The 24,874-nt window shown below is 48.3% G+C and overlaps 1 protein-coding gene across 7 annotated transcripts in view; it reads right to left on the reverse strand.

Annotated features, from left to right (window-relative positions):
* Window positions 1–1,229: 1,229 nt before the first annotated feature.
* The window catches only part of NTM (neurotrimin), an 894,060-nt gene continuing 870,415 nt past the window's right edge, over window positions 1,230–24,874 (reverse strand). For 3 of the 7 annotated variants that reach the window (XM_069468684.1, XM_069468686.1, XM_069468685.1), the window contains exons 5-8: window positions 22,855–22,989; window positions 20,380–20,500; window positions 15,918–16,069; window positions 1,230–3,020 (exon numbers count right to left, since the gene is read on the reverse strand). In XM_069468684.1, the coding sequence (XP_069324785.1) occupies window positions 2,920–3,020; window positions 15,918–16,069; window positions 20,380–20,500; window positions 22,855–22,989 (509 nt within the window). In that variant the 3' untranslated portion in view covers window positions 1,230–2,919. Of the gene's footprint in view, window positions 3,021–7,905; window positions 7,939–13,017; window positions 13,054–15,917; window positions 16,070–20,379; window positions 20,501–22,854; window positions 22,990–24,874 lie in introns of all 7 variants that reach the window. The other 4 variants (XM_069468681.1, XM_069468680.1, XM_069468683.1 and 1 more) reach the window with 4 other exon arrangements.

Genomic DNA, 24,874 nt, shown 5'->3' on the forward strand with positions numbered 1-24,874 from the left:
ATGTCTACTAGTGTAGTCTAGTAGATATCAGCAGATAACTGCTATAAGACATTAGTAGTAGTTTATTTGAAAGAGAAGGCTTCCCTTCAAACAAAGGTTGTATGCACTATGTTCTCATGTTCCAGCAAAGTCTTGGAAGTCCTCTTTGCAGGTGCCCTGGCACATTGTATGCCGAGGTGTTTCTGGGCTCCAGTTTAGAAATGTGGACATTAACTGTCCTTTCCCCACTCCATACCAGTGGGCCGTGATCTGCACCCCAGTTCTCCAGTGTCTGCAGAGGTGCCAGGCTGGGGAGAGCCAGTCAATCTCACCCACCCACTTTCATTCCAAGGAGACTTGGAGTGGTTCTGGGACACAGGGAGGGATAACAACAATGCAGAACGCAGCCGAAATCCATGAGGCTTAGACAGGCGGCTCTGGAAGCTGATGCACAGAAGAAATTGGCTGTCTGGGACCCGGGGGTGGGGGTGGGGGGCAGAAGGCACAGAAGGTGAAGTTGATAATCTCTTCTCAGTTCTACTAGCAGCAGCTGGAAATGGCTTCGTCCCTTTCCCAGCACTCCTGATTCCTCTCCAGTGGAACTGACCCTGGAATTACAGCTACAGTCATTTCTGAGTTTGGGTTGTGACCTCATTTCCGTCTCAGTGGATCTTCAGCTACTTATTTACTTCCCAGAATCAATAAGAACAGGTTAGAATTACTCGAATATTATTTTGTATTAAGACCTCCCTTTCCTCCTCATTTGTGGTTAGAGGTGGGGTTCAGGGGTCAGGCATGGAGGGAAGACAGTCCCCAGAACACTAGTTGATGGGATTTGGGATCATTTGCTACCAAACACAATGTTCAAGGCAGGTTTTATTGTTCTGGTTTTTGTTCTTTTAGCAATAGCTACCCTCTGCTGCCTTACAGGAATCATCAGACCTGAAAGCCTTCTCCCTGTCTGGACTTGCCGGTTCGCCCAGCTTAGAGGAGAGGTGTTTGAACACAAGCAGGATGCGGCAGCCTGGGCCAGGACCCCCAGGAGCCGACCCATGCCACGCCTTGCTTCTGTGAGGGGGATCGAGGGGCCTCATGACTCTTGCCTGTCATTGCAGCACTTGCCATAGGAAGACCTCCCCCCACACACCCCAGGACGGGGTCTGAGAGTCCATCCCCCTCCCTGTTCTTCAAACCTGAGCCAGGCAGGCTCTGCCCCCGCCGTGTCCCGCAGAATGAGGTACCACACCAGGTGAAGAGGGACATGGAACACTTTTTAATGTCAAGTCAGAGACAACCCCTCCCTCCCCGATCCCCCAATCCCACTTTCCCTCATCATATCCAGGACCCTTCCCCGAGGCTTCTCTGGTTCCCAGACTTCGGGGGAGGAACAAAAAAGTTACCTAAAAATTTCATTTTCTTCTCTTTCATACACACTCACACAAAGATGGGAAATTAAATTAAATAAACCAAGAGGATTAAACTCTCCAGTGGTCACAAAGGCATCAGAGATTCCCGTAACGGGCTGAAGCAAGTGGTTACTGATGGTTTAGTCTGTTGAGTTGCTTGCTGTCTGTTAATGCCACGGGGCGTGACGGAGCGGGAGGCCACCCGGGCGGCCTGCGCTGCAGAGAGCCACACCCGGAAAGATGCTGCGCCTGGTGTTAGTTGTTTGCTTTTTGTTTGTGTTTTTGTGTTTTCTTTTCACTTCTCATAAATGTCTCTGACATGTAAATAACCCAAGAAAATAAAAAGGCAGGAGCTGATTACACAATTACCAGTAAACTCTATCATCTTGTAGAAGATCAACACACAGCTAACGCCATATACAGCATGCAGTAATGTCTGAGAAAGGACCCTGCTGAGAAATAAAATGGCTAGAACTCTAACAAAAAAAAATATATGTATATATATACTGTATAATATATGTCATCAAAAGAAGCATAGCCAAGGAACCTAAGAGACAGTGCAGATCACCTTCCCGTTTCTAACAGTGTGTCGATAGCGTAGTATTGTCTGCGTGAGATGCCAGAGTAAGGAGGAATCTGTCGCGCTGGTGGAGATGTTGGTAACATCGGATGTGTTTTTGGTGGATATGCCAAATCCTCACCAGGTGGTTAATGCCCAGTGTGTGGTCCACCAGTTGTAAACCTTGTTAAGAAGTACACTATTCATTTTTAATGTTTAACATACATACTTCTCGTCACCCCTTTCAGCTGTGTATTTTTTAGTTTTGTCTTGTTTTTGCACTAAGTTCTAGACTCATATCAGAAAATATAATTAATAAAATTAATAATGAATCAGAATCTCTTATTATCCTTGATGTCCATGTAGTAAAATGAAAAGAAACAAAAAGTTTAACAATATCTTTTGTGACTGTTTGTGGGATTGTTGTTGCTGTCGGGCTGTCTTGTTTTGTTTCCCTTTTCTTTCTTTATCCTTTAATGTCATGTGTTGTAACACACACAGCGGTGGCACGGTCTACCAAAGGACCCGCGGTGCCACTTCTGGGCCTGAGTGTCTCACTCTGTGTCCGCCTCTATTGACTGATTGAATTTGGGATGGCCGACTCCAGAATGTTCCGCGGTTGGGAGCACTTTGTGGGCAGAGTGGCTGAGCCCTTGCCCTTGCCGGCAACAGAGAGGTCACACGATGCTGCAGCTTGCGGGTGGGTCCGAGCCGGGTGTGCGTTCTTCCCATTTGGGAAAAGAAAGAAAACTCAGTTGTACCTAGATATCTGCAAGGCAATTTTCAATTTCCTTTTTTAAACTTTTTCCCCCCAAAGTATTCTTTGTTCCCCTCCCTCGAATTTCTGTCCCATTAGGCTTCGTTTCTCCGAATTTCACTGGAATAGATCTGGTTTGTAGCTGTCGGTGCTGCCGTTGCTGTTGCGTCGGTGGCTGCAGAGGCGGCGGCTTCTCCCGGGGGGAAGTGGCACTCACATCAAAATTTGAGGAGTAGGTGCAAGACCAAGAGAGGTAGCAGCCAGATGCAGCCTGCCCTCCTCGACGTGCTGTTGTTCACTTCGCTGACCGCGCCGGGGCCTGCGGAGAGAACACACCACCATGAGCCGCCGGGTGTACAGCCGAAGAAAGCCCCGTCCGTGTCTGGTCTGCCAGCATTACGCCCTGTCCCTGGTGAGATGTCCCTCTGAGCGGCACATTGGTGTTCCAGCTCCGTCATTAGGAATGCACTTCCTCTGGCGTGGGTCTCCTGTAGGCACCCTCTATGTAACGGGAAGGCTTCCCTTGCAAGGAGAGGACTTGAAAACTCGGGTTAAAGGGTCCTGATGGCCATTATTCCTTTACTGTGGCATAACATGCTAAGGCCATAGCTCAGGGTCAAATTCAAGAAGAAAGTGGAAGATGAATTAATATCCTACACAGAGCTTTAATAAAGGGGGACTCCTGTTCTCCCTTGCACCATCACCCAACCACTTCTGAGCCCTGCCTGCCTTAGACCCTCTGGACGCCCTCCCGCTGCCTCGCCGGTTGCTTGGGAAAGGACCTGTTGGACATGGCAATCTGTCTGCCTGCTGCTGCTGCCGCCTCGGGCACACAGGCCATTCTGCCAGCCACTCTGTCTCGGGCTAGGGCACGGGGTCCCACCTGGAGCTCTTGACCTCTTCCCCATCTGGACGAGGCAACAGCTGAGGCAGATCTAGTACCATGTGCCCGAAAGGCCAAAGCCAGTCCACGTGGAGTGGGGGTGGGATCAGGTAAAGAAACGGAGGCCTTTTGCTGTGCACGTGGATGTGACTGGAGAGTCATGTGGACGCTGGGATGCAGAGCCTGCCCCTGTGCGTGTCCTTGTTAGGGAGATGGGGGCACATTTTCCTTCAAGACATGACCGACCTGGCCTACAAACATAGTTTTTGAGACTGTGACAAACACAGGAGGAAAAAGAACTACAAGGTCAGAAAATTCCCCAGCCGTTTCCCTATTGCACTGAAACACAAGCTTTCAGGCTACCTCAGCCCTGTGGCCAAGAGCTGTCATAACCAATGAGCTGTGATTCCTGAACAGTGCGCACGTTCAGATGCCCAGCTGAACTAGTACCTGAGGAGCCAGGCCCCCTTCTCTAGCATGCTCTGTTGCACTGAATTTAATGGGGTATTTAAAGCTGGTTGGCCTTGGGGAGTTCATACCCTCATGGGGCGGGGAATAAGGAACAAAGCTGGAAACGGCTCGCCTATCTCTGGTGCTCAGCATTGGAGACACTTCTGGCTAAAGCAGATCAGAATCAAACCAGGCTTCTCGATTCCATGTGGGATTACTCCATCAAGTCCTAGAACTGGCCTGGAGGCCCTGCTCATCTGATTTTATTTTGTAGCCCTTTGGGATAAACCTCTGCTTTGGGGGCAGTGGTTAAATAGATAGCCACAAGTTTTAAGTGCAACAGGTCATCCAACCTCATGTTTCCCTGGGGTCTCGTGCACAGTTATCTCAAGGCCAGAACTACTTGGCGGTACCGGTCCCCATGCTGGGAAGCTCTGGGGATCCCCATTATGCTCCCTGTACTGCAGAAAGGTGACTTGCTGGGAAATGCAAAACCAAAGGCATCTGTGCTGGGACACAGGTGACCAAGGAACATTCCCACAGAGCTCCCAAAGACTAACACTTCAATTGTAGAAATGCTATCATTTAGGTCTTATCACTAATCAGTTGTGTCTTCTAGAATCTAACTACCATGTTTCTACATAAACCACCACCAGAAACTCCCTCTTTCTATCCATTCACCCTGTCTACACAGCACAATCTTTGGAATCAAAGAAGAGAAGCTGCAGCCATTGCTTTCAGGGCTGAGAGGTTATGTCTCTCCCTTGAGGAAGTCCTTTCCTTCTCTGCCACTCCCAGAGCCAGCCCACCAAGACCCTGGCCTGTGCCAGTGCTTCAGGCTGAGGCCCCTGAGACACAGGGCCTGTGTGGGAGCCGGGTCCCCTGTCTCGCCCAAGCAGAGTCAGCGTCACATCCCATCCTCACAGGCGTGTTGCACAGCCTGATCGCAGATACGTCCTGCACACCTGGCACAGTGTGCGCCGGCAGGACACACAGCTGTCAGCACACGGCTCTTTTGCTCTCCTGAACTCACACACGCAGCTTCGACACCCACTCCTCATGCAATCCCAGAGCCCCCGACATCCTCCCTCCCTGCCTGCAGCCACGATGCCCTGTGGTCAAAGAGATGGGAGCACGTGCCACTTTCCTGCCTTGAGATGCTCTCTCCTTCCCTCCTGCACCCCCTCCTTTCAGGGCCACCAGCCAGTGGAAGTCTCCAGGGAGGAGAATGCCGCAGACAGGTGTTCAGCCCAGCGGGGCCCTGGCTTGGTTGCCATGTAAGAAAAGCCTGGAAACCTTGTTTCCAGGCTCAGGATTCTGCTGCTCAGAGGCAGCTGTGAGCTGGCAAGTGCCCCCTGTGGCTCGTCTCAATGGCCTGGCGGCTGTGCCAGGTCTCTCCCTGGGCGCCTGTGTTCAGAGCTCCTTTGTGGCTCTGCTCCCTGCTGGGAAGCACCACCGAGAGCTCGTCGGGATGGGTCCCGACCTGTTGTGTCAGACAACTATCCAGTAGAAGATAGAAAAAGGCCACCGAGTGCCTGCCAGCATCCTCTTGCTGGTCACGTATCCGGGGAAGCCCCGGGGGCCTCTGTGCTGCTGTCCATCTCTGACTCAGGCTGGCGCGGGGCTGGCACTGGCTGTGCCTGACCACGTCCAGCCTGTCCGGCGCCCCCCACCCCCGACACGCTCGCTCACTTCCCCAGGACCCCGTCTGTCCCTTCCGCACATCCAGGAAACCTGGCCTGGACTACACAGGACAGAGTCGGGCTTTGACCCCTCAGATTTATTCGTCACGCTAATTCCAGGCTGGTGTTTCTACAATTCCAAATTGATCATGCTACTCATCTATTTGAGTCCGACAGCCTGAACAAAATGCCCAGCTTCTTGGCAGGATGCGCCCTACATTTCATGATCTGCCTGCCGCCTCCATCCTTCGCCTGTCTCCTCTCCATGCCTTTACGGTGTCCCCGCCCTGTGGAACACAGGCAGGTACAGTGCACACGGCAGGCGTCCTCTGGCAGCGCCCTCTGTCTTCCCCACCCTTATGCACTCTCCCCTCTGCCCACATGCTCTCCGTCCACCTCTCTCCCATTCTGGCCTCTGTCACCTCCTCCAAGTGGCCCTCCTTGACTCACGTCAGTTTGCTCGCTCGGTGTCATGCTCATCCTGCTATTAAGATACCGACCACCCTGTATCGGAATCTCCTTGTTAGTCTAACTCGTGTACTCCCTCCTCTGTGCCCTGAGCTACTCACGGGCAGGGCCTGTGTCCCACTGGCCCGTGGCGGGTGTTCTCCAGTGTTTGTTCAAGGAAGGAGCGGCATTGTGACCCACGCGGGCACGGCCATATTTATTTGTCCCTGTGTTTTTCTTTTGTTTAGGATTATACTTGGAAAAAAAGAAACAACAAACCAAACCAAACCAAAAACACACTAGAAACTCTTTTCCTGCTTCGTCTTCGGCTTCACCCAATTTCCTCTCCCCAGTGCCCTTCCCCCTTTCCCAACCACGTCCAGTGCAGGCACCGAAGATTCCTGTGGCTCAGCGAACGTGCACACAGAAGCAAAACCCTGTCAACGAGGGCTTCAGACAGTGTGCTTGCAGTTGGAAAGCTAACACGGGACCTTAGTCAGGCCGGGCGCGGTGGCTCACGCCTATAATCCCAGTGCTCTGGGAGGCCGAGGCAGGAGGATCATTTGAGCTCAGGGGTTCGAGACCAGCCTGAGCAAGGGCAAGACCCCATCTTAAAAAATAAAAAATAAATAAATAAATAAAAAAGACCTTAATGACACTCATGCAGGAGACGAAGACCATCATCTCCTTCTCTAACATGTGGAAACTTAACTTCTGAGAGCTTAAGGCACTTTCCCAGGGTCCCTTGACTTCTGCCTTCAAATGCAATTGTCTTCCCACTAACTCAGAGATGCATCTTCAGAGAACGAAAAGAAGAGAGGGCAGCCACAGAGCTGCCTGGCATGGGTGAAGGTGGGCACCGCAGACACGAGGCTGGCTGCCCCCCTCGGGCCACGCCACTCGGAATGAACACTACCTGGAACAGTGCTATGCAGTGAGGACCTCTGGTCCAGGAAGGCGTGGACCACAGCATCCTGGGAGCAAGGCCCTCTCAGAGCTGGTGCTGGCCAGAGTGACAGCTCAGCCATCTGCCTGGTGACACGGGCCACACAGATGAGGCTCTGTTTCTCATCGAGCCACGCCTCCATGCCACACTAGACGCCTTTATTGCCTCTATCTCATTAGAGAGCTGCGGAGGCCTAAAGAGACTAATTACCAGGACAGTTAGGGTCCCAGAGAACTGTGATGAGTGTCAATTATCCATCGGAAACATCTGGCAGGAATGAAAGCCTCAAATAAGATGCATTTTATTCGTAGCCCAGTGACTCACCCAAGAACCTCCCCCTTCTTCCCCTTACCCCCTTCCCCCCCCCCCCCCCGCTTCCCTGCGAGCTCCAAGTTAGAGAGAAAGAAGGAAAGAACGGAGCAAGAAAAGAGCAGCATGCAGGGCCAAGGGCCAGCAAGATCTTTGCATTAGAGCGTCCGTGTGCAAGGAAAGAGGCAGGCCTGGCAGAGAGATGCCCAGCGATGGAGCTATTCTGGGCACTGACAGGTGCTCATTAGTGCTGCCAGCAAAGAGAAGTTAGACTTCTGCACGTGGAAGCCACCCAGGGAGAATGCGATGTCCTTGGGGATGGGGTTAATCTAAATTGACACAGAGACAGCTCAGGGCTGGGAAGGGTTCCCCCTGGGATGCTTTCTGGGGTTAGCTTAGAAAAGAAGGCATCTTGGAGGAAGGTGCAGAGTTTTACATACCCTCTCCCCACCGAGGCAGCAGCTATCTGAAAAATAAATATACCAACCTTTCCAAGGGGTCAGGGCTGTGGTTTTCACTTCTAAAAGAAATTAAAAACAAGCCACTGTTAATGTAGAAAGCAGTCAGAGGCTCTCACCTTGCCCTCAGGGGGTTTTAGGAGAGAGCTGGTGCTTTGGGCCAGCAGCCCCCCAGGCCTCTGGCATCTGTGTCTTGCCATCCTGACTGCAGCCCAGCGCTCGCATGTGACCCCCTCTGGTTTTCTGGGGCAGCCAGTTGCCATAAGGGGTGAACCAAGGGCTGGAGAAGGATATGAACGACGGTCAGATTGGACCACAGACTTAAGCAGAACCAAAATATCCACCTGGTCTTAGCAGGAAATGCAGCCTCACCTTGGGGCCCAAGGTGCCAAGCCAAAACTTTGGAGAACAATCTTCTTTCTTTGGTCATCAGCTATCCTCACATTAGTTGAAGACTGTAGGCTTATGTGTAAAGTTGACTGATACATATGGATTCATACTACAGCAGTTTGACTGTAGGTGCTCACACTGTGTTTGATATGTAAAAGTCTGACTGGCATTTAGCTATGCATTTCAGACGTGCTGGCGAGTTAGCTTACAAGTGTCAGAAGAACCCAGACCTTAGATGTGTGACTTCTCTTGATGAGTTGGATAATATCCAGCTGGGCACACAGTGCTTCATCTCTCTGGGACAAGCTGAGGCAACAGGACCCACACCTGTGCTGCTGCAGTTGCACTTGTGGGACCTTCCTGTAGACCAGCCCCTCTCTGCCACCTACACCATGGAAGATCCCCATTTCGCCAGCTCCAGGCTCCGGCAAGAATCCACAGGACCTCCCTACCTTTTCCACTGAGAGTAGATGTCTTGTCTGGCCTGAATTTGGGATGATCTCTCATCTTTTACTTCTCTCTTTAGCTAAGAGCCTCTGCAGTTGCTCACCATGGATATAGAAAGGATGGAAAATGGCATTAAATCCTTTTGCACTGAAATGATACCTTGGGAGTCTGTGTTCTCTGTGTGAAGGTCCTCATATATAGAACGAAAGACAACCTAGACATAACTTATCTTAACACAACTATAACGTTTGCTCAAAGTCAGATGAATACATACTCGTGCATTCAAGCTCTCAATGTATTCTTTAAAAGCACCCGACATATGATATCCCTCTTGATTTAAGTGGACATAAGCAACCCTGGGAAGCCACCCTGAAGATATAAAGATGTAAGAAGTGATCTATGATCAAATTGCTTTTTGTGATTGAGAGAAGATCTGACGTAAAGGCAGGATAACAGAGAAAAGCAAGGAGTGACAAGACCATGTAGTGTGTGCATTTAGAAAGGACAGTCCCTTGAGTGCTTGCTGGGCTACAGAAACCAGCCCAGAAGCTAAGGAGGGACTATTTCCATGAATTGTCTCATTCAGGTACCACTGATTTATGAGTTACTGTGTGCCAAGAAAAAGGGTAACTGGAAGGAGAAAGGACAGTTTGAAGACAGCCTTGGAGGAACGAGGCAGTCATACAACTTTTACCCCCAAACACAAGCAAGCAAAGGTCTGAAAACAGCTTCAGCTTAATTGTTCCCATCTAGATGCTTTTTTTCCCCTGGATCTCCAACACAAACTGCATAAAAGACAGTCAACTTTCTTCAGTGTCCACACAGGACAATTTGACACTCAGTCTTGACTTTAGCTAGAACTCATCCCTGGGCTTTTCTAGACAGCAATGTTTCCATCCTTCCAGTTAACAAGAGTGCCCTCTGCAGCACTTGTATCCCACCGTGATGAGGGGAAGTGCCCAGATGTCTGTACATGTACTCTACACCTGCAGTGCTCCGGCTCCCTCCCTTGGCTTTGGGACTAGGAAGAGATGTTGACATGCTGGCACTGTCCTCTGTGTCCAGCATGTCCAGCATGAATTGGGTCCTTTGAGTGTCCAATGCCAGTGCAGGCCATAAGTGACATTTTGGCTATCAGGAAGACAAAAAAAAAAAAATCCCTGAAAATCCAAGTATGTATTTTTCTCACCCAGACTTTGGAATTGAATTGATCTCTTTGTTAATGATATATTAACAAGAGGCTAGGCAGAGTGGGAAAAATGTTCAAAAGGAAGAAGAAGGACAGAAGGAAGGAAAGAAGGGAGGGAGGAAGGGAGAGAGGGAGGAAAAGAAGGAAAGGGGAAAGGACGGGGAGAGGACAAAAAGAAAGAAAAGAAAGGAACAAATAAAAATAAAAAAGAACCCCCTACCCTGAGTCTCCATGTCAATATTCAATATCTCTGTTCAATCCATAAAGTGATCTTTTTGCCAGCAAAGCCCATACTCAGCCAAACCCAAGACCCAGGTAAGCACAGGGCTGCCGTCTGCTTCTGGTGGGCAGGGCCGGGCTGGTTTCCTGTGAAGATGGATATACAAAACTTCTAGCAAGAGGATTAAAGAAATTTTTGGGTTTTTTGCACCTGCTGTTATTTCGACACACACGGGCCACAGAAATGCTTACTGTTGAATGACTTGGCCTAATTAACCATCTTCAATCCTTTGCAGGGAAGAACGGATCATCTCTTCTGCTGCAATTGTTTCTTTCTGATATACAGGGTTTACTTTAGTCCCCCTTCTTTAATAAATTGGTCTGATGGTCACTGTGAGGTTCACAGGCATTAATCAGCCAACCTTTCCCAGCCCACTGATACCATCAAACCTGACTTAATGCCTAGAAGATAAAAGACAAAGGGCCAGTGGGTAGTAAATGAACAGCCACAGAGCCGCTGAGCTTGCATCGTGGCTCCGGCACACTTGCCGGTGCAGAGACTTGGGAGGAATGAAGGCCCATCCCCGAGTCCTTATTTATCACTGTGGAGTCCTGCACCACCAAATATTAATACGAGAGGGTGACATGCAATCTGTTGTGTTTGCAAAAGGGAAGCAGAGAAATACTTCAATGGTGGCAGAAAATGCTGAGGAAGAGGGAAATTCTCTTATCAAAATCCTTCTAGTCCATCCAGATATTGGGTAGCAAAATAGCTTTCAACGTCTCTTAAAGCCAAGTGTTCCCCCATCAGTGGAAATTCACACATTCCTATAAATCTTTCTTGGCATTTCTGAGATAAGATAAGCATAACTTGGGGGTATTCCCTGAGAAAATAGGTAGCTCTCTATTGTACTGAAGACTAGCAAAAGAGAGGGGAAAATGAGCAGAAATGAGATAAATGTGCCCAGATGCAAGGTCTGTTTTCTCTAAAATATTTTCAGTTCTACAAAAGAGTCTGCCAGCTATACTGAAGACCACACTAACCCAACTATTGGAATGTTCCAGGTGTCTACAGGCTGCAATTTCTGCCCTGATGCGTTCCTTTCCACTCAAGAAGGTTGCAGAAATAAGGAGTTGAGCACATCCCAAGAGTCAGTGTAGAAAGCTGGTGTAGAGAACCTTCCACCCAAACTGAGCAGTTCACAACAGGGACGTGAGGGAGCCCAGCTGTGTCTCAGTGGATGGAGCCTAATAGTAACGTCTCCTGCCCCTAGGCCCATGCTCAGCCACCAGGACATTTGACTTTGTTGTGCTGGCTTTCATGTGGGAGATGTCCCACCTGTCAGTTGAGTGCATCTGCAGTTAAACACAAGCTTGTTAGAAACCACCACCTGTTTCCAAAACTCCTATTTCGTGTAAGAACAAAGATCCAAGTGGTCAGGATTAGCTCAGCATCTTCTGAAAGCACATCGGTAGCCTCCTCTGTCTCGGCTTCAGTCTCCCCCAAACCCCTTTACCCGTAAGTCAGCTACTTTTCTCCTGCTCTCTGCCTAGATCTGTGAGCGCGCCTCGCACGGGGTGCAATAGACGTAAGGCGAATTGTAAGTCGAGTCTGCATACGTCCATTGACTTCGTTTCCATTTCTTCGTTTCATTCTCCTGTTCATGGCTCATCGCCATGCTACTCTACATCACCAAGGTGAACGATGCAGCCCCGACTCTTCCTGATAAAGTACTTCTCTTCATCTGTCAAACAGCTTCCCGTGTAATTCCCTTGTCTCTGTCTCCTCCTCCACCGCCCAGACTGCGGCCATCCTCCCAGGAACAGGAACGCAGCCACAGCGGGCGGGTGGGTGGAGCAGGGTCGGGGTTGGGTGGGAGGTGGGAACAGCAACCCTCATCATCCTCACTGCTGCCCTCCTGCCGGGCTACGGCCCTGGCCAGCACCGCCCCTAGGAGGAGAGAAGCAGCACGCATGCGCCAGTTTTATTCCCCGCTCAGCCTGGACGCTTGGTCGTGGTCTTGACGAGCACTCACGCTAGGCCTGGACTCCAGGAAGTCTGAAGGGTGCCCAAAGACAGGTGAGAGGTGCAGGAGTCATGGGGGAAGGGGGCGTGGGGGAAGCTGCACAGGGCCTGGGAGAGGGGTGAGGAATGAGTTAGTGAACCCCGTGACACTCCACCGGGGGCGCTGTCTTTCAGCTTGCTTGCGGAGACTCAAAACGCACCTCCCAGTGTTCAATGCCTATTTAACAGGCATTCTCAGTTGACTGTTGGAACTGGTCTGCGAGGGAGATAAGGCAGATCAATTGCATTGTGTGGAAGAGGAAATTGAGTCTAAATAAGGCTTAGTGACTTGCCCAAGAACGGAGCACTACTGCAGGCCAGGCTGTAACAAGATCTCAGCGCAGCCCCTGCACAGCACTGCTTGTAGGCAGCCATGCCCACCTCCCCCCGGGGGAACCTCGTGGTGAACCGGGGAGGCTTCGATGGGCTACTTGAATCGTCACATACGTGATGTGTGACTCTGTTGCTGAGAGGCATCAGTGGGACTCTTGTTATGAAAACTGCTCCGTCAGTTGGACTTGTGTTCCTGTGGGTCCAGACTCACTCTCTCAACACCCTGCCTTCATGCTGACCTGTGGGCTTTCAGCTTTTAATGCTGTTTTATTTTCCTTCCCCCTCCCCACCCTTCTGGGGGAGTGTGGGCAAGGGATAAGCAGAGACGGGGGAGCCGTCCCAGCTCACAGGAACCCCCTTAAACAGCCTTCCACTGCCATCCTCCGAGCAACCTTACAGAAAGGGAGCTTCGGACAGGCACCGCGGGGACAGGGAACGGGGAGGGGGGCTCTGGGAAAGAGGGGAGGGGAGAAAACATAAAGCAAGGAGGATACTGACCTTGCAACAAAGTTGAGCTTGTGGGCTCATTTAGTTCTAAATCAGGTGAGGGACATACAGGAGAGAAAAATGAGAACAAACACATATATTATATACAGTAGCTATATATTTGTCATATATAGTTTGTATACTGCCTTTCACAAACAGTTCTGGAGGAATGGATAAATAAAGACAGACACAAAAACCAAAGGTGGCAGGACAGGGTGCAGCAAAACAAACACTGAAATGCTGTGTGTTTCCGTGCTTGGACGCGACATGGGGAAGTGAGGGAGCTGGACACTCCACACGTTTTTCTGGTGCAGACGGAATCGCTCCTGGCTTGTGCCGAGCTGGGTCACTGATTTGGTAACAAAGGCCCAACGCCTCTTTCCAGATGAGATTTCTCTTCCACATCCCCACCCGCACTGTTTCACCCTGGAAGACCAAGTGCAGGAATTTCTGATCCCCTGGCAACACGGTAGGGTAAAAGTCTCCCGGAACCACTGTGATTCGGGAACATGGGAGCCGAATCCCCTGCAGGCTCTGTGATCTCATGACGGGAAGGACCAACCTGCCCCCATTTGGCTTAAGTACCTTGAAAGATACTGACCGCGACCTCCACGGGAGTCTCTTGCACCAGAATTCCTCACTTCTCAATGTCTAGGTCATGTGGACAGAGTGTGTAGTTTATGCACAAGTTGGTGGCAAAATGATGATAATTTAGCTGGCTTTCTGTAACGCCACAGGAGAATGAAATTCATTGTGAAGTTTGTATATTCATAAAAAGTAAAAGCTGCTCTCCAACTTGCTCAAGTCTGCCGGATGGATTTTAATGGGAAATGACATGGAAAATTCCCTAGCAAATTCACATTTTTCAAAAGGGCTCATTGATTGTGAGTCTTGCTAATGAACGGAGGAGCCACAGTCATGTCTGGACGAGCCCTGGCGAGAGAGGACGGGTGGAAATAACTTGTCTCACACATGGTGTCTCGCTACCTCCACGGAACCACGGTGCCCAGCAGCATTCCTTGTGATGGACTCCTCAGGAAATGTCTCTCAACTGAGGCTACAATGTTGAATTGGTTTCTGATTGACTAAATTTTGAAAATGCTGCAAACTTTATCTCCCTCTTAGAGATGATGCACGTTAAGGCTCTGAGAGCTCCTGCGTTAAAGAACATCCCCACCTGCTCCCTGTTCACAGTCGTTTGACCTGGTCTTTCTAAACATATTTGAATACACACTATCACTATCTAATGTGCTTTTTAGAGAACCCTGGACTCCAGAGAGCTGGCAATGGTAGGAAGGTCCCAAGGATGCACAGGGAGAATGCTGGCACCAAGGGGTGGGGGGCGGAGTAGAAGTCGAAGTCTTAATTGCCACACGTGGTCTGCTGAAGAAAGCATATTTATGACCCATGCTTCACTGCTTTGCTTGTCATAAATGCCAGCTATTTCACTCTTAAAAAAGTAAGTTTGCTGCTTTTCCCTATTCTCACCCTGAGATGGCTTATGAGGAAGAGCCAGGGAATTAGACAGTGGGGATAAAGCCAATGGCAAAGCCATTTTATGCATCCAAATCAGAAGAGAAAGGAGGTCAGAGGGGCTGGAGACTACTGAGGAGGATGAGGACTCCGTGGCCGGAGGGCAGGGCTTGGGACAGTTTAATGGAAAGCGAGGGAGAGTGTCAGATTTGCAAGGCAAGAGAGGGAGCAGTGTGTGCCTTCCTAATCCTGGCCTTCTGTTCATGCAGACAGACACCTGCCAAAAAGCCAAAAGGGCCTGACAAATGTGAGGGGCATTTATGATCATCCCTGTGTGTGGGATGTCAGACAGATCAATCACTTTAATCACAGCTCTGCCCATTCTGAGCTGCCGGCTCAGGCTGGAGGGCGGCCTTCCCATCCCCGGCCCTCTCAGATAAAGCTGGGCTTTATTTTATGTGCTGGGCAGGAGGCAGGGAGGATGTGATCTGGAAGCAGAGATGGCACGGTGGAGCAATGCAAGCTGGACACACTGCCACCGAGGGCATGTAGCAGGGGCAGGGGTGACAAAGGGCCCTGAGGCTATGGGATTGTCCTGGAAATCGCCAAAGAAAAGGAATTTAATTCTTGCCAATCATCTGCCAAATGCCTCCCCTTTCCCTCCCACCACATTCAAGAGTGCTTGTTGACATGGGGGTTTGGGGAACCATTTGAAAAATCCTAAACTCGTTGAACTTAGCGGAGTATGGAGGAATTTGCCCAAACGGTAAGCATCTGCATCCATTAAGGCATGAAAGCCATTGTCAGATGCCTGGTCACTCCCGACGACAGTCTGGAGCGGGGCTCACAGCTGCCCGGCTCCCTGCTCACCGAGGACATGGCACCAGGGCCTCAAGGGGACCTGTGTACTTGCTGCTGCCATCAATACACCTGCAGCTACGTGGTGGAGGCAGGTGTCTTCATGTCCCAACGACTGGGAGCAGTTTGAGACAGGGGAAGATTTTATACTAAACCAAGGAGCAAAATACTGAAATAGTACACGTTCCTCTCTGGGCTCTTGACTATTTCACCTAATTATAGTCCCCGCAGTCAGTTTAGGAGATATCACTGAGAAAAAAAAATTAAATGTCATTTTTGGCCTCAAAAAGTCCTTTCTCCTGTCTCGGGATTTTTTTTCCATTATAGAATGAAACATGAACTTCTCTTTCATTTTTCTTTTCCCACTCCTGATATCTACTTTTATATGTGTACCAGTTTTTCTCTCTCCTTCTCTCTCTCTTGCTCTCTGTGTCTCTCTGTCTCTCCTCTCACCCACCCCTGCCTAACCAACTTCCGCCAGGAGCCCTCCCAGCCCTCCTGGCCGGCCCCTCCCATCCCCTCCACGGGACCCCCGTTCGCCCCCGCCACCCCCCACTGCCCCACCCCGGGCACAGCCTCACCAAACAGCATGATGCTGGCGTTGGTGTGGCCCAGCTTGTTGGAGGCCACGCAAGTGTAGTTCCCATAGTCGTGCTCAGAGACGTTGAAGAAGATGAGCTTTGAGAGGAAAGGTCTGTTTTCCACTTTGACCCCTTTCTTTCCTTCAATCAGTCTGAGATAAACAAACACAATAAAAGGAGAGAAAAAGACGTGGTTATATTTCTCTCATGGGAAGAAGACAGACTCTGGGGTTAATGATCTCTCGTCGCCTCCCTTCTGACACCATTATAACCATATCTGTTCCACTCACCTACACCCTAAGTTCACACGCAACGCGTGTCATCGTGTTTCTCTGTCCCATGTGTGCGCCTAGAGACGCTGCCGTCAGGGCGTCCTACTGCCCTGTACTGAGATTTACGTTCTTGGAAGGCCGGTGCAGCCTCCTCTCCTTGCTTTGTAAACCCGTCAGTCACACCGTGACGATCCCCCTGCGTGAGCCGTGTGACATTGAGAACAGTGTCGTTCGTGCAGCAGGCGCCCAGAGGTGTGGACTGGACGAGGATGATGGTGATAAGGACGATGGTGACGGTGAGGATGGAGACATCATGAAAATGAAAAACCCACGATTCAAAGAGAACAGTCTGAGGGCTTTGGGATGTTTTTCAAGCACCTGAGTAATAAAATTTCTCCTTAATCACGTGAGGCATTTGATAGATCATACTTAATTTTTTGGCTTTGAAGAGGGGAAAATAATGATTTTCTCACGTGGGGCCCGTGAAGGGCTCAGAGGAGTGATCTGCGCAGAGTGTCACAGAGCATCAGTTTCGGGGGGATTAGAGTAGTGACCCTACAGAGCGTCTCCTGGACGTCTTTACGGCAGCCCGTGTGCCACAGGGGCTTGCACGGGGTGCAGGGGCACTGAGGAGATGCCACAGGTGGCCAGTGGGGAAGCCAGATATACTTATTAAAACCATGATTCTATTGCTGGGCAGATAGACAGGGTAGTAAAGAAAAGGCTGTTTTAGGGGACAGGAGGGACATTTCCTCCATCTCAGGAGTTGTTAACAGCAATTCCTATTACAATCGTGGGTCTCCACAGACTCGAGACCAGCTTTCCTCCTTGTGAAAACTCTGCAATGTCCTCTTTCAGATGACGGGCTTTACGGCAACCCTTTATTTTCCCCGAATCCATTTGTAATCCTTGCCCAGAAGCTGATTCTGTGCTGTGGGAAAGACAAATACTATCAGGGCAAAAAACCCTTAAAGAAGCATCTTGGGGAATATGGACACAAACCTAAATTTCCTTTTAGGGCATGGCTGGAGCAGGACGCCCAAGCAAGTAGACAATGTCACAATGGCGCTACACTGGAACAGGCTCAGGGGACAAGCTTTGGGGCAAATGGCTGGTATTGGAGTCACCAAACCAAGAAAGACAGTATTCAAGGTAAAAGAAGAAAGCAAAGCCCAGTAGGACAACTGTGAGAAGATGCTTTGTAGGCTGTAAAATGTGATTCAGTAGGATGCATTTCTGTGGAGTCAGACATAGAAGACTCCTGCCTGTCCCTGGGTCACAGCATGTTTCTGGCACAGAGGGCAGCTGCCTTGTCATTATCTAAAGGCCTGATCTCTCTGGAATTACAGAAAAATTCTCGCCCCAAATTCACAGCAAGCTTGATGAGAAGAGAGAGGCAAGTTCTCACTGGGATTCTCACCCATTTGTCTCCAGGGACGTCAGCAGATAATTTGGAGGGACTTGCCTTGCTTTTCGTTATGCAGATTTTCCTCTGGGAGCCTTCCTCTCTCAAAAGCTAAGGGCAGTGAACTGGCCTGAGTCCAGGGACTTCATTGAAATGCTAGCACTGTCCGAATGGAATGAGACATCCAACTGTGCGGCCAGAGGCCACTTTTACATGTCCTTCTTGCTATGTAGATATTGATCCTTTCGGGGGTGCTGTCCGAAGAAGGCTCTTCACGCCACCCACCAGGAGGCTGCTGTGAGCTGGTGCCAGGTATTGATCCTGCTTGCAGTCCTGACCCCATTCCAGGCTGGGGAGGAGGCCCTCACCTTGTAACCGAGCTGTGAATGAGATTCGGCTCTGCAGCAGGGAGAGACTTACCGGAAGCAGGTCCCTGCTTGACGGCCCTGAAATATCTTTAGCTAAACACTGTGCAGGGGGCCAGCAGCACTTTGCAGCACTTTGCAGCTCCTGGATGGCACATTTCGCCCCTCTCCACGTGGCCACACATTCCCCCATCCTGCACTGCTGCCAGGCTTCAGTTTCTTACTGAAGCTGTGGGCTTTCATGGGCTAATGTCCCTGTTGGGCTGGTGGCCCTTGTTAATTACAGCAGTCCGTCTTCTCTCCCTTTGACTGATAACACACAGTAGCGTGCAGTGGCGTGGCACCAGTAGCCAAAAGACTTTTGACTTAAATGTTAAGAAAACTGCCTGTCCTCACCGCAGAGACTCCTTTAATTTGCCTGGGAGCTGAGTTAGAGCTGGTCTTGCCCCCGGGCAGAGGCAATACGCCCTTGGAGACCTGCCTGGAGAAGGCTGCCTGGCAGGCGCCACTGGCTGTGACAAGGACCTCAGAGGCAGAGGTGCGGTTGTCCAGCTGGAGGCCAGGCAGAAAGACAACTCCATTCAGTGGGAGAACTCCAGAAATAGAATGGAAAACTGACCAAAATAAATTGAAAGGGGAGATAAGGAGAAGCCGTCAGAAGAACTCAAACAAAGAACGAAACAAAACCGCCTGAGCCGGGGCCTCTGAGAACCGTCACAGACCATGCTACTGCGTGCTCCCCTCCTGGGGAGATGATGGCAGGGACTGCTGCCCGCCTCTGCCCACAGTCCCGTGCAAAGCGGCGAGCTCTCGCATTGCTCTCTCACCACTGGCCGTTTTTGCTCTATTCTCCTCCAAGATCTTGCTTCCCCCTATACGTTGTTTCTATTTTTCTCCCATAAAGAATTAGAGTAATAGGATGCCGTTGATGAATTTTCACTAAGACCTACACAATTGAAGGTTCAGGAACTGACCCTATAGCTCAATCGTTTTTTGTTTTGTTTTATTTTGTTTTTTCAAAAATGGACCTTTATGTCTCGGTTTTCTTCTTAGTACAATAAGAAGATGGGGAGGAGGGAGGAACAAGTGAAGTAGGATTTCTAAATAAGGTAAACATGTTTATTTATTGCAAAATTACTACGACTTCCTTCTGCCTGATTCTGAATTCTTAGAAGAAGGGGGAAAGCCAGCTCTATAGGAAGAAATTCTTATTTCTTTGTGAGTTTGCTTTTCCTCTTTCTGTCTTAGTTCTTTCATCTATAAAATGGGTACATGAATATAATACACCTCATTAGAAGCTGCCAGAATGTTTCCTTAAAGATTTAAAAAAAAAAAAACAAAAAAAAAACACTCATTCTAATCTGGAAGGGTTAAGATAAGACACATAGTGACTTGGTTCTAAACAAAAGTCAAATTTTGATTCAGAGGCTGGATTTTGCGTCTGAGTGACGCATAAGGAGAGAATGCAGGCACGCTGAGGGTACCCCATGCGGGGTGGGCAGCGGCCCGCTCCCACCCTGGCGCTGCTGGGGCTGCTCTGCTCCTCAAAATTGCCCCTTTGCTGTTGTTCCTTCTCATCTCCTCCACCTGCAGCTCTCCTTCCTCTCACCGCACCCCTCACACACCTGGGGACTTGTTTGCATGGCCACCACCACTACCTCCATTGTTATGAAAATGTTCTGAGCACAGACAGCTCTGCACATTTAGTTGTTGTTCATCCACCTTAAAATAGCTCTTTGATAACCGTAATTGCCATGTTGCCTGGCTGTACTGCGCTACTGATCCCCGGCTGACATGCCATTCGATAACTCCTCGATCATCTTCAGTGACTCACAGCAAATATCCCAGCAACGGCTGCGACAATGGGAAGGAAGGGAATAGTCCCCTCTCTTTTCTCCTGCAGTAAAAGAACAACTTGGGCACAAAGGGAGGGCTAAATCGGGTCACGGACTCTCATGCAGCTGCTCATGGTGTCTGGAACGGAAGTGATCCTGCTGGCTAGACTAACTCGTTAGCCACTCCCAGAGCTCTGGGCATTTCTAATGCCATAATGCAGGCCCGGAGGATGTGTTAAAAATAGCTTCAGGCAGAACACATCATTTTCTTGGCCCATAAAAACTCACAGGCCTCACGATGCTCCTGGTGGCCTTTCTTTTGAGATTTTGCTTTCCTAAAAAAAATGCTACCTTTCAGGCCTGCTGGTTGGCAAGTGATAATTTTGCATGGTGACATTAAGATCTAGCTGAAATCCATTCATGTTAAGAAAAAACATGTTTGCATATCCCCCCCCCCATTAGATAGGAGGAATTCAGAAGAGGATTTTACAGGAATTCATTTGCAACCATCTGGAATCGAGAACCTGGAAAAGCTTTCTTCTTCTGGGAGGTGGGAACTGGGAGAGGAATAGAGGGAGACTTTACCTTTTGTCATCCTTGTACCACTGGAATTCTGCTGAGGGTACTGCTGAGGCTTCACACTGCAGAGTCCCCTTCTGTCCCACAGGGACACCTGTACCTTTAGCTTCTGAAATGTATGGTGGATCTGCAGAAAGAAGATGTCCCACAGCATATTAAAATAAACTTTTGTACCCCCATAATATGCTGAAATAAAAAATAAAATAAAATAAAATGCACTTTAAGATGAGAAAGGCTGCCTCATTTGTTAATTTCATTTTTCATTCCTCGTCCTACCTCTTCTTACCTGCGCTATCAAATTGCTATACAAGCTGTGCCAGAGAATGAAAACATTTTCAACACCATTCTAAGGAAAAGCATGCATTGCTTCTGTTCTCCTCTGCAAGAGTTGGAGTGACCAGATATCAGCATATTTCCTGTTTAAACCTTTTAACTTTCCCAGATGATACACACCTACCAACCCTATACTCCATGGGTTGGCAGTCAGCACCTTTAATCAGGCTTATAGAATTTCTGCACACCACGTTCTTGCCAAAGTACACAACTTTGAACTATTCAATTCCCATCAAAAGCTCAGTTGCAAGAAATAATATTCATGGAGAATTGCCTGAAGGATGTACAGATCAGTCACTCTTCTTGGTATTCTAAAATGGATCCCTGAATCAAGCCAGACCAAATCAGACTTACGTACTTGGTCTGCATTCATTTGAAGTCCTCACCAAACTGCCCTGGCATTCTAACAGTTTGCTTTGAAGGACATTATGAAAACCACTCACAAAAATTTGCTGTTCTATTTCATGCAGAAATATTGTACATAATGTTGACTATATCTCACAGTGCTCTATTTGTGGAGACTGTAAAGAGAATTTTCTCTGGGGTCTCAGTACCAGGGAAAGCATTGCTTCTCCAGAGCAACTAATTTGCTTTTATCTTATGGAAAGCATAAATCTTAAAGCAAGTGATGTTTTTCCTCTTTGTTTTAGCAAGGCAAAGCCAAGTTCTGGACCTACACCTGGCACCCTTGTGGCATATAGTCCATGTGTTGTTTTTTCCCCTAGCTTTCACTCATTTCCCTAAATGTATTTTTCCTTTGCTCCCATTTCTTTACTTTTTAGGTTTATTTCGATAAACTATATAATCATCTTAAGTCCCTTTTAAAAAAATTGTGATGTTAAAAAATGGTAACATTGCTATACCTATTTCCTTGCTTTTTAAAGTGCTTCACATTGACTAGGTTCGCACTGTAAGAGAAATCAGAGTATTAAAGTAAAGGTTGGGGCCAGGCGCAATGGCTCATGCCTGTAATCTTAGCCCTCTGGGAGGCTGACGCAGGAGGATTGTTTGAGCTCAGGAGTTCAAGACCAGCTTCAGCAAGAATAAGACCCTGTCTCTACTAAAAATAGAAAAATTAGACAAGCGTGGTGGCATGTGCCTGTAGTCCCAGCTACTCGGAAGGCTGAGGCAGGAGAATCACTTGAGCCCAGGAGTTTGAGGTTGCTGTGAGCTAGGCTGACACCACAGCACTCTAACTCAGGCAACAGAGTGAGACTCTGTCTAAAATAAATAAATAAATAAATAAATAAAAATAAGGATGGGCATTCACCTAGACATGGTATCATTCCCGCCCTGCCCCAGTTTTGAGGGGGAAAGTCCTGTTGTTTGCTGGTTTAGTTTTTGGGTTTTTTTTCTGCCGTGAGACTTCCTGGGATATGCACAGCTGAGAAAACCTCCAGAACGTGGCCAGAACTGAGTCAATGAACCTAATGAGGAGCCCAGAGGGAAAAGGATAAAAGAAGCTAGGAGGCTGGAGCAGGATCCATGTCAGACAGAGCCTGGGTGGCTGACAAAGGAGAATGAGGGTCCACGGCAGTTGCCTCCAGCGTTTTGGATTCTGCATCTTTATTAGCAAAAGTCAAAATTTTTGATACACTCTCAAATATCAGTATGTGTATCCATTTGTATCAAAATTGTGTATGTATATGATGGACAGCAACATCTGTAACCATAAAAAGATGAAATATAATAAACATACTACAAACAGGAGAGTTCTAGTATTGCCTTCACATACTCTAACACATGGTTTGTTCTCCCTCACGGAGATGTCTGGTCTCGAGACCGAGAGGCTCCAGGACAACTGCATCGTGTGAGTAAATTATGGGAAAAATTAGGATTTGAAGACAGGTTTATATAAATTATGCATTGAATGCCATTTAATGATCTCTCAGCCATGTAAGTCAAGTTTGGTATTAAATTACTTTCAGCTACTGTTTTTTTTTTTTTCTAAAGGTGACCCTGTGGCACCTTGAGATGTCAAAAAAGAGGGTTTGGAATTGTTGTTCCGGAAAGCAGAGCACGGAAAATCGTGATGCATTATTTCCTGCCCAGAGTCAGCAGTTGGCTTTGCTAACTGGCTCTTGGTTGTGGCCATGACAGCAGGCCAGCCTCATGCTCACATGGGGGGATGGGGATGCGGACACTCACAGTTCACGGTGACCTTCACTCTCCGTACCACTGGTGCGGCCACGTCGTTGGAGGCACTGCACTCGTAGTCCCCTGACTGCTCCCGGGTGATGCCCTGAATTTCCAAGTATTCATCTTCACTCACAAAGCCAACAGCTGCGTGAGAAGCAATAAGGTGTGGTGAAATGCAAGGAAAAGAGACCAGAAGCATAAACTTAGAAAACAAATTGTAAAATGGTTATGTCTGCAGAGAATTGTGTCGCCCCTTCCACCACCACCTTTTCCTGGGATCCCAGGGGACCAGCGGGAATGTCTGTGTTCCTCACTGAACTAAGCAGACTGCCTAGGGAGTTACTGGTCCTTGATAGGTGATTAATAATTTGGACATTTACATTGCCTGAATCTTACCAAGCAGTCCTGCTCTGGGATCTGAGTTAGACACCTTAACTCTTTCTGATCTCAAGGTATGATTTAGACAGAGCCTTGAGTACAGAGTTGATGACTGGATCCCTGAACATGAATTAATTCAAAATGCCACACTAGAACTGTGCACACACATGCACAGGAGCCACAAAGGCAATGGAAACACTAACAAAATAAATTTAACTTTCTGTGTTTTGATTTAGACAATTAAGTGGATAGGCAGAAATCAATTTTCCCGACTTCGATCTGCTGAAGCTCTTAGGCACGAGATCCTAAATACAAACCAACAGTGGGACTCGGTGCTGGATGCCTAACCATAAGCACAGCAGAAAGTGAAGCCAGAAGACAGGGCTGCAATCTCACCCTGTCACGTAATCATCCTGAGACTCGTTTTCTCTCGTGAAAAAGTATCAGTAATAATAACAATCGTCCACCTGCCAGACCCCATGCCTGAGGTCTGGCCATGAGCATTCAGTGAGGGAAAAACCGAGACAGGTGCGTCCAGAAGGCAGCTTTCCGAGTTCTCTCCCAGAGGCACCTCGGTCTTAACATCCTTGCAAATACAGTGAAGAACAAAAATAGCTGCTTACATCCTGGGTTGACCTCCCTCATCTGTAAAATGAGGATAATTAGGATGACAATATCCTAAACCAGGGTACAAGGGGGCACTATTAACAATTATTATGGGACAATAAGCATAAATTGAAACCATCCCTAGCAATTGAGAAACATTTTCTCAGGTATAATACACATATAGTCATAATTCCTAATACCTCCCAGGGCTATTGAGAGCAACAAATGAACAACAACAACAAATATATATATATATATATATATATGAAAGCACTTCAAAAACAGTCATGTGCTGCACACCTGTTGATTTAGTTATTAATCCTCTAATCTGCCTAAGGCACAGATTCAGGTGGAATGAAACTATATTAGTATGAGTGTCCCAAGAAAGGGAAACAAAGAGATATTTCTCTCCAAGTTACAAAACCCCTCCATAGTGACAAGTTCTGCTGACCCAACACATGCCAATGATAACTCTAGACACGACTATGTTGCAAAGAGTGATATATGTGGTATGTAAGGTATGGTTGTATTTGTTCCAAGACAGTCACCCATTTTTGTCAAGATAACAACAGTAACAACACCAATAGCAACAATAGCAAAACGTCTGTCTGGTAAAGAAAGGCTGCTCCCTTGTCCCACTCTGTTAACAGGACTTGGTCATGGTGTCTGTACCACCATCTGTAATAAGCCCAACCGCAGCACAACCTCATAAATCTTCGTGCCATATAGAACCTACACTATATATGTACAGAAACTTTCTCACCTCTGTTACATACAGCAGAAAAAAAAATCCAGTTTCTATCTATTATAACAAGCAAGAAAATACTAAATTCACAAGACAAAGAAGGAAAATGTTAGTAAGTACAAAACAAGGGCCAAAAGTCCAAGACATGGGGATGACAAACAACCTTAACCCAAACAGACTCCTAGTTCCTACCAGTAAGAAACTTCTAATTGTCTCAGTGGCCTTTATTATCACTGTTTCATAAGCATTTTCAGGGGGAAAAGTACTAACCTTGATTTGAAGAAGGGTGGAAGAAATGAG

The sequence above is a fragment of the Eulemur rufifrons genome, chromosome 6, assembly GCF_041146395.1.
Source record: "Eulemur rufifrons isolate Redbay chromosome 6, OSU_ERuf_1, whole genome shotgun sequence".
Taxonomy (NCBI): Eukaryota; Metazoa; Chordata; class Mammalia; order Primates; family Lemuridae; genus Eulemur; species Eulemur rufifrons.